General features: G+C 44.4%; 1 protein-coding gene across 1 annotated transcript in view; it reads left to right on the top strand.

Annotated features, from left to right (window-relative positions):
* Nucleotides 1–5,732, top strand: part of KLHL3 (kelch like family member 3) — a 49,800-nt gene extending 44,068 nt beyond the window's left edge. The window contains exons 13-15 of the mRNA XM_056502202.1: nucleotides 489–629; nucleotides 797–940; nucleotides 1,165–5,732. Coding sequence (XP_056358177.1) covers nucleotides 489–629; nucleotides 797–940; nucleotides 1,165–1,193 — 314 coding nt within the window. The 3' untranslated portion in view covers nucleotides 1,194–5,732. The remainder of the gene's footprint in view (nucleotides 1–488; nucleotides 630–796; nucleotides 941–1,164) is intronic.
* Nucleotides 5,733–10,088: the final 4,356 nt, after the last annotated feature.

The following is a 10,088-nucleotide window of genomic DNA, read 5'->3' on the forward strand; positions in this document are numbered from 1 at the left end:
AGGAACCAAGTGGCAGCTTCAAGAGCTGTAAGCTGTAAGATGTTGAGGAGAGAAAGATCATCCAAGGGGTGAAGTCATGTGACACAATGGCAGCAGGAAAATCAAAAGTCCTGAAAGGGGGAATCAGTCTAAAAGCAGAGGGTCCCATGGTGGAAAAAACCAGGCAGATGGAAGCAAGGTGGGGTGGGAGGCAGAGAGCAGGTGCAAAGAGATGGAATAAAGGCAGAGGAATGTCATGGGACTAGACTGCTGATCCTGGATTGCCTGACAGGTTCCTGAGAGGGGACATCTGCCAGGCCTTACTGTGCAGGTTGCTGTAGTGTCCCAGGGTGGGTGGGTGCAGAGCTGACCACGTGCCTGGTGATCTGGATGCACATGTGGCCCATGCTTTTGGAAGTGCCTTGGAGAGACCAGGGCCGTGCTCAGTAGGAGGACCAGGGATGTGCAGCCTGTCCCTGTGCTGTGGCTGACCTGGCTGTGCTTGGCAGGTGTTGGTGTGCTCAGTGGGCTGCTCTACGCCACCGGGGGCCACGACGGGCCCTTGGTGAGGAAGAGTGTGGAGGTCTACGACCCAGGGACAAACACCTGGAAGCAAGTAGCAGACATGAACATGTGTAGAAGAAATGCAGGTAACCACAATAAGCCTTTCTGTGGTGTTTTTAATGCATTTCACGTGCTTGTGGTGTGTGTGATCAGTGTTGTAAAAGATAAAAATGGGAGTCGAATCAGATTGTGGCAGCAGCGTGCTGTGGGGGATGAGTTAGTCCATGTCTCACCATCTGTGCTCTGCTTTGAGGTGTGTGTGCAGTGAATGGTCTCCTCTACGTGGTGGGAGGCGATGATGGTTCCTGCAACTTGGCCTCAGTGGAGTACTACAACCCCAGCACAGACAAGTGGACGTTGTTGCCAACCAGCATGAGCACAGGGAGGAGTTATGCAGGTAAGCAGGCAGTGGGAGAGTGGGCAGCAGTGGGGTCAGCTGTAAACTTGAGAGCTGTGCCCCCTGAAGCTTTAGTTATACTTTTTAAAATGTTTTATGTTGATTTCAGTCACAGAAGTAGTAGACATCTCCCTCATTGCTGGCCTTTGGCTTTGCAGGGTGATGGTAGCCACGTGGCAGCCCAGGAGCTGTTCCTACCATAACTGTGTCTGTTCTTACAACAGGTGTGGCAGTGATTCACAAACCCTTGTGACACACGACCGAGCCAATGTGAGGAGCAGAAGTGAAGTGGATCCAGCCAGGTGGTGTTGGGAAGATGACTGACCTCTGACTTGACCCATCTCATTGCTGTTAATGTCTTAGTATGACAAGTGATACGTTGCAAGCATCATCCACTCTGCAGTGGATTGCATAGCCAAGTGAAAATCCCTCTGGGGACATGTTCCATGCTAGGCACGAGGTGTTGCTTGTTATCTGTGGTGCAATCAACTGTTCTTCTCGATGGCATGTGTCCTGAGGTAAACACTGTGCTTGGACTGCAGGCACGGGATTTCTTGTGTGAAACAAAAGTGCTACGTTTGGGCATGTGAGTAAAAACAGACATGTCTGGATTTCTTCCCTACTGATGCTCCGTGCACATCCTTGGTTGAACTACTCACTGTGCCTGGAGGGTGGACTTCAATACTGGCAGAGGAAACTTCTGAGTTCCAACAGAGCAAAACAGCAGAAATGGACTGGAACAGGGTGGTCTGGCTCGAGTGTGACTCTGTCTCAGTCATACGTGTGTTCATGCCACTGGACTGCTGTATGTTTCCCTGAAATGCTTGTGGAAATAAACACCATGTGGTTTTTCTACTTGCCATGAATGCTGTGTGCTGTGCGTGGTGGGACCTGCTGGGCAGTGCCTTCCCCAGGCTGAGGGCTGAGCCCCTGAGCCACACAAGCCCTCACAGCCCCACACAACACTGCTGCTCCCACGGGGCTCATTGCTCCTGGGAAACAAATGTTGCTTGAATAGAGAATGTTCCCAACCCACACCTTTCAGCTGTGCTGAAAGCCTCAGTTCTAGCTCTGTCCAGCATCTCAATGCCATTTCATAATAGAGCATTTGGATGTTCAAAAATACCTTATGGTGCCATTAATGTAGAGACATTCCATACAGCAAGAGCCCTCTGTCACCCAAGCAGGGATTAATGAGCCAAGTAAAATACCTGCAGTCTTTTAATGCTTCCAGAGCATGGAGATTAACTAATTACTGTCACTGTAATTGCTATTTTAGTCCTGCCCTTACTGAAAGCATTCCTGTATTAGGATGAAGAACTCATAAGATTATTCAAAACAGACAAATCTAGATCCAGATGTAAGGGACCTGTCTTGATTATATACCAAATTCTTAAAATTTTCCATCAAAAAAGATGTTTGACTTCAAAATAGCTTTTTGTGTCTCCCTAGAAGCTCTGACATGCTTCTGCATACAGAGGTGAGCTCCCAGAAGATCCCCAGCTAAAGGGAACTAGTGAAGAAAAATATTTTCCCTACTCTTTTTCTTGTTTGGGTTTGTCTTTTTTTTTCTGTTTTCCCCTTGTAAATCAGCTGAGGCTTTTTGTTGTGGGCAGCTGCCCAGTGTTGTAATGCTGATTTCTGTCTCCATAGATCTGCTCTGTGTGACCTTTGACAGCAGAAAAGAAAAATACTTAAAAATTTATTTCAGAGGGGTCTAAGCTGCATCACCTTGTGCTGCTCTTTTGGAGGAGTGGGTTATTTGTGTAAGTACATAGTCTTTGGTGTTTGAGTTGACACAGTCCTTGTAAGATGGGTGCCTGTTCACCGTGGGGGGAACAGCCCCTGCCTGAGTCGTGTCACTGCCCTGCAGAGGGGCTGGCATTCCCTTCTTGGGGAATGTGAGATAGCTCCCACTCCTCTTTGGGTGTTCTTGCTTTTACAAACAAGGGCAAACTGTCTAAAGAAAAGGCATTACTACTCTTTATGTCTACCCTTCCACTGTATGTGAGCTCAGAGGTCTTGAAAATAGTAATTAAAAAAAAAAAAATAGTCTTTTCCACAATACCCTTTAAACCCATTGCTTTGAGTTTTACAATCTGCAGCAAAATGTGCCAAAATAGGTGTGACATGCTGCTGTCCTGTGAGGTGTTACTGTAAAAGCCATTGAGGCTGGTAGGAATGTACCCTGGTGGGAAGGTATCCCAGCAGGAATGTTTCCCTGGCTGCAGCTGCCTTCAGGTCAGTCCTGAGATGAACCTTTATGGTGGCATCAGGAGGGTGATGAGGCCTCAGCTGGGACAGACTCCAATTCACTGGCCCAGAAGGTGGTTCCCTTCCATGCAGCTTGGGAGGAAAGGATAAAAGGGACAGACAAAGCATTTCAGCCCAAGGTACCATCTCTTGTCAGGCTGAGGTGACTGGACAAGGCTGGATGAGCATTTGGGCACACATGGCCCTTGCTGGGTCTGGTACAGACATAAAGCTAAACAAACTCCTTTATAAACTGCTGTACAGCCCAATTGCAAAGGCAAATGTTATCCAGAGACTATGAGTTTCTGTGGGCTGGAGATAACAATTGGCAGGTACTGCTAGAGAGGTGCAAGGCTGCAATTTGCTGTGTTTGTCAGACGTGAAAAGTGGGTACACCTTGAGGAGGGATAATCTTATCCCCTGCTATCCATCTGTTCATAAACCTTCCTTGCTCTTAAGGAAAACAGATTTTGGTGGTTCTCTGCTCTTGTAAAATGGCATTTCTGCCCAGTGCTGGCCCAGAGCTGTGGCTTGCTGGACAGGGCTAGGACTTGCCAGGGATGAGTGATGCTGTTCCCAGCTGCAGCCAGTTCTCCTGGATGGCAAATGACACTTTTCTCCCTTCCTTCCCAGACGTTGCAGTGTTATGCAAGTCAAGTGACCTCGTTTTCCAGCTATGCAATACAAACAACCATAACATGTGATGAACCAGCTGTACCCCCCCACCCCCAAAATGCTTTTGGAATTTGTCTTTGGTGTGTGGTTTCGTGTTTGTATGTTCATTTTGAGCACCTGAGCCAGATCCTTTACAGATTGCCTTTTTCTAGGATTGAAAACGTAGCATTAGCACTAACAAATTTTACTGTAAATATTTTTATAAGACAATTTAAAATAATTTTTGGATTGCTTTTTATGGTCTTCAATGACATTTCTGGATCTATTTGTGCACTCCAGTGTGGATTTTGCTGGCTGTGGTGTAGGTGTGACTCTATGTTCTCTGCACTAGAAATGCCATGTTGTAAGAAAGATCTGGGATAGTTGTGTTGGTTTTAACGTTAGAAGGACAGCATTGGGCTCCACATTATGAGATAAATGAAAACCCATTACCTCAGTCACCAGTAGGCTCTTAGATTATTGGTTATTTTACAATTATTTCAATACCCTGATTTAATTTTCTTGTGCCATGAGTTTGGTTCCTGGGTAGTTTGGGAAAGAAGCTGTAACTTGGTGGTTCTGTTTCTTGGCTCCTGCATGAGCTGCTTGAAGACAGAGATTCTCTGCCCACAACAGTCTGGGCATAACCCCCCAGGTGGCCAAAATCAGACAAATTATTGCAGGAGTTTTTATTAAAAGCTTTACAGACTGAACTTGGACCTCTTCCTCACGTTGGTCCTTTGTGAATATGAGCACTTTCCTCAGCTCCTTCTCTTGTAATCTGTTTTTTGGTCACCTGTGCTTGGCCCCCTGTGGCACTCTGGCCTTGGGTTTCTGAAGGGGCTTTGCTCTTGCAGAGGAGCACCCCAGGATGAGCCCCAGCCCCATCACCTGTGGTGCACACCCTGCTGGGCTTGCAGGGCAGGGTAGATTTGCCTTGAGCAATCTGTTGTTTAAACAAGTTCAAATAAAGTCCATCTTTTCCACTGGTGCCTAATAGATAAATTGGGAGTGATTAAATCAATTTTCAGTTCATTCAGTTTATCCAAACAGTGTCTTTTTATGGATGTGTACAACAAGTAATTACCATAAATACACTTGGCAGTGTTTGCATGGCACCACGGTGAAAGCTTAATGCTGTTCTCTGGTTTGCATTGTGGGAGACCAAACCCTTCATATCCAGAGAGGTGTGCTGCCTGTTCATCCAGCCAACGGGGTGGCTCAACAGATAAATGCTGTTCATCAAGCCACTGTGGTGGTTCAACACCAGTGCAGCTCAGTCTTAACCTTTGGGATGTATTTTTCATATATTATCAAAACAGTTGCCCCCTTTGCCCACTTCATGCCCAGAAATCATTTTCATGTGAGCATTTTTTGTTGCTTAAAGCTGCAGTGTTTGGGAGAGTGCTAGACATTATGGTCTGAATATGGGCTCATTCACTTCTTTTCATCTGCCCTTGTCTTTGTCTATGGGTTTATAAATTATTTTCCTCTACAGTGACAATAAATGAATAAATATTGATAATTTTAATTTGTAGGTTTTATGTATAAAGACCGTCAAGGGTAATGAATGATTGTGAAATAATTTACATGGGTGTGAAATTTTTTGGTTTTGTAAACCAGACCTTGTTGGTTCAGTAGCTGACAGTATATTGTAACAAGTTGGTTGACTGTTCAAACTCATTTTTTAAATTAAAGATTTTTTTTTTTTGCATGAGTGTGAAGGACAAAGGACTTTGCAAAGTAATTCTCTTGACAGCTGTCTTATCCAGTGTGAGAAATGACTCAAGAAACATTCTTCACTGACATATTTATATTATGAAAGAAAATCACACTGTAGTTCCCCATCATTTAATTGGAATAAAAACTGGACTAATGAAACTTTTGGGTCTGTTTTGTCTTTATTGGTTTCTGACAATGAGGAACAATCTCATCACTCATGGCTTTATTTGTGCCCTCTTTAATGACAGCAGGTGCCAGTCCTGGGGTTATTCTGCCCCTTGGTGTGGGTAGTGGCACTCACAAGTGCTGATGCTGAGATGCTGCCCTGATGCCAAGCTCTGATGCTGTCCCAGACTCTGTTCTGCTCCATTTCCAAGGAAGTTAAAAGCATTTCTCTTGGGTATGGGGAAGCCCTTAGTTCAGGGCATCATTGGCAGAAGACAGAACCTTTTAGGGAATGCAGCTGGGAAGAGAGAAAACACAAAAAATTAGAGTTTAGCACCTAGGGCTCAGTATTTCTTGATAAGACCATAAAGTAACACATTAACCAAGTCACCCAACTGATTTTGCCTTATGCTCACAAAACATCTCACTGAACTCTCTGATTTTCCAGAAATTCTCCTTATGCCTCCCTCATCTGTTAATACCAATGTGCAACATCAAATTTACCATGTGGGATCCTGAAATTTAATTACCTGAAACACAGATAATGAATGACATATTGTGGGTTGCTCTATGTAGCTGGGGGACTTCCCAATCATTCCTTATTTCATTTCAAAATGACTTTTCTCTCGTGCAGCTGGCTCCTTGTTATTCATGTTTAAACTGATAAATCTATGAATCTGTGAATCTGTGAACCTGCAAGAAAAAAAGAAAAGAAAAAAAAAGGAAAAAAGAAAAGCCTTGGCAACCCAGGGAGAAATCTCACTACCTTGATTTTGCTGATTTTATTTTATTTTTTAAATTTTTTTCCTTCCTATTATTGTTACTTTTTGCATCCTATGTTTTCACCTTTGGGGATGTTTTCCACCCTACACTTCACCCCTGACAGGGCAGAAGCTGTGCAGCAGTAACTGTACCTTGTCTCATTCATCTCAGAAGGCTAAGGGTTAAGGTTAGGGTTTTGCAGTGAGGAAAGAAAAAGCAGAGAGGAAAGGAAAGAAAACTGGGGAAAAACTCACCCAGCAGGGTTACAAGGTGAGAAAAGCAGCTCCTGACTCTGTTGTTGAGCATCACACATGCTGGAATAACCCAGGGTGAGATCTGCCTCCTGTGCAGCAGAGATGTTGTGTGATTCTACCTGAGTCATCCAGAACCAGAGTCAAAGGTAGGGCAGGAAACAACCTCAGCAATGGCAACTTCAACACCTGATCAAAGGTGAGCCTGTTCATTTGTAGGCCCAAAGGAATAAATAAGGCCAGAGAGGAATTCCCTGTGCCCTGATGTGAGCTCGAGATGGGATGTGGCTGTGGAGGGTTCAGATGGTAAAATTGCCTCTGCTCTGCCTGGAATTTTGTTCTTTGACTGTGCTAAGGGTCTGTGTGATGGCAGAGAATAACTGCAGTTAAAAAAATAACAAAATCTGTTGGATACTTTGGAAAAAGCCTCTAGGAGGCAAAGGACCACTACTGAAACATTCTAAGAACCACCCAGGGTTCCTAAAGCACCCCACAGTTGCTCAGTGACTGATGATATTGCCTCACAGAATGTTATTCTGCACTGTAAACAAGCACAAAAATCACTTCACTACTCAGTGGCATGAAATATTCTAAGAAATTTGCCAAAGTGATTAATGTTAACGTTCTTGTTCAGCAAATTGAATGAGATTTAATTGGCACAGCTGCTGAAACTCAATGCATTTGATTTGGCCTTGATTTACAAAATATGTTATCATGAGCCTCCTCCTTCTTTCACTACAAACCTCCACAGCCTCTGCTAAGCATATTGCTCAGTGAATTACTGGTCTTAAATGTTTAAGGGTTTTTTCCTCCTCTCAGTAAAGCTTCTAAAAGGTGCATTTAAAGCATGAATGCCTGTCCCAAAGGATTTGTTCTTCTTTCCTAACCACAAGAGGTTTAAATGTAACTTTTAATGTTTTTCTTATACTTTGCTACATTACACTCTTTCCACAGTATTTTGTCATTTATTATTCTTTAAATCCCTCTTCCCTTTGACTTTGGATAGAGAAAATGCTGCAGGATATGTGATGCACCATGGTCCAGTCTCAACCCATGGGCAACCCAAGAAAAAGGGGGTTTTAAAAACCTGCAAGAACTGCCCTTTATGTCTCAAAAATCAGTCGAGTTACTTGTTACATAAGTTGTTTTTCATAGCTGTGCCTTGAACATAAAAGATGCTTCTGTTTTTGAAAGCATACCCCATGTCACCATTGGGAGTAGCTTGGTTTATCTAACATGAAATGAAACAGATATCTGTACAATTTTAGTTAAAGAAAAAAAAAGGTGGGAAGCCAGGTGGAATCAAGTTACTTAAAGCAGGAGCACCTGCTTGATGGCTTAACCCTAATTGTGATCAATTGGTTGAGGCACAGGAGCTGGCTGTCTCACTTGTATCCATCCCTCCACCCTTTCCCCAGTCTCCCTGTGCAGGGAAGCTTTGGTCCCTGTTCTGGACTGTCCCACATTTTTTGTTTGTAAGAAACACCTTATACACCCAGCTGGTCCCAAAGAACTTGTCCCACCAGGTACAAACAGGGATTATTTTCTGTGAGAGCTGCAGTGGTGGGAATCATGGAAAGTGGTGTTGGCTGCCAGGGGGATTTGGCCGAGCAGGTTCCAGAGGACGTGGTGCCCCTGTGGCCAGGGGAGGGGAGTGAGTGAGGATGGAGCTGCAGGAGGAAAGGCAGCACAGAGCAGATCCTCAGCCCAGGGGCCACATGGGGACTCACTGGGACAGGGGTGGCTGCACCACTGGGGCATCCGGCAGAGGATGGTGGTGGCATCTCTGCTAGGTCACAGGGAGTTCTTGTGTTCTCCTTTGTGCTTCCTCTCTGCATCTCTAATGTTCATGCTGTAAGAAGAAAAAAAATCTGGGATCCTTCCCTAAGTGCAGGAAATGTTTTCCTAGAAGGAGATGCTGCATTGAGGATACAGCACTGCAGATTTCTCTTGGCTTCACCTGTGCTTGGAGATGGATATTTTCTTGAAAAGTCATTCTATGTTTAATGAGTTCCAGCATTTAATTTGTTTGTTTATGGAAAGCCATTGCACCTCAGGTGCTGACTGAAGGAATGTGATGCTCCTCACTGCAGTGCTGCTGGCAGTAGGATGCTCTGGGGATGCAGTCAGGGTGCAGGGCTGAGGGATGCAGGTTCAGGTGGAGTCCTGGCCCCCCTGGGCTGTCCCAGCAGGGGTGATCCATCAGTGCCATCAGCCTGTTTGCTGACCCAGGGCTCCTGAGAGGTGCACAGTCCTGGCTGATACATCAAGTGATAGCTCTCTTTGGTTCCTTTCCAGGATGTTATTTATTATGACTTTTTTTTTTTTCTTTCTCTCTTTTATGCTTCAGCACTTTCCCTTTGTCCCCTGTGTGTCAATGACAGCCAGTCCTGCAGCTGGTGTCCCCCATGGGGTGACAAAGGGGCTCAGGGGTGATGTCCCTGCTCACAAATGTCTGCTCAGCTGCTGCTGCAGCTCAGGGGACAAGTGTCAGCCTGGTGGTGCAGAGCCAGGCAGAGACTGGGGAGCACAGCCAAGAGGAAAGATCTTCACAGATATACTGAGACAAAGGAGATTTATCAGGTTGTCATCTGTGAAGGGGGGAGAGGGAAGATAATTCCCATCTGGGTTGTGAAAAATGCCTCTTACCTGAAGACAAACTATTTTTTTTCCCTAGGCTGAAGGTGGCATTGAGCTTTAAAAGTTGAAAAAGTATGTAGGTATTTTAAATTTGCTTAAAAAACAGCTGCAAACAATCATCTCCAAGGAGACCTGAATTTGAGTAAAGGAATCTATGATTTTTTAGCAGTATGTGCAAGAGAAAGACACTTCATTTATTGAAGTGGGGTTGCACTAAAAAAAAAAAAAAAAAAAAAGAAAATTGAGGAATCACTCAGATTCCAGTGTCCTCTTGTACCAGGGAAGTTTTGGTGTCTGCCACAGTGATTTTAACATTGTGACTGTGATCTAAACAATTTCTCTTTTGCAGCAGCTACCTAAGAATAATTAACCCAAATTAATCCCTCTCTGTTTTATGTGTGTTTTATAATATGGCAAACAATTTTTTCAGAAAAATGGAATTAGAAAGTCCTAAAAATGTATGTTAGAAAATAGTATCAGCTTTCTCCAGACTCAAGTAGCAGATATAAAGGATTTCCTGCCCCAGCAGGTGCTTATCTAGTGATAATTCAGGTTTTGCCAGGTGTATGGCTGGAGATATTAGATATAATCAGCCAGCTTCCCCATGAGACTCTCTATGAGCTTTATTATAATGCCTATGTAATTTCCCCCCCCCTTATCTAGTTAATTCTGCAGTTTCAAACACATGCAGCAATTTGAGC

The sequence above is a fragment of the Oenanthe melanoleuca genome, chromosome 13 (genome assembly GCF_029582105.1).
Source record: "Oenanthe melanoleuca isolate GR-GAL-2019-014 chromosome 13, OMel1.0, whole genome shotgun sequence".
Classification (NCBI taxonomy): domain Eukaryota; kingdom Metazoa; phylum Chordata; class Aves; order Passeriformes; family Muscicapidae; genus Oenanthe; species Oenanthe melanoleuca.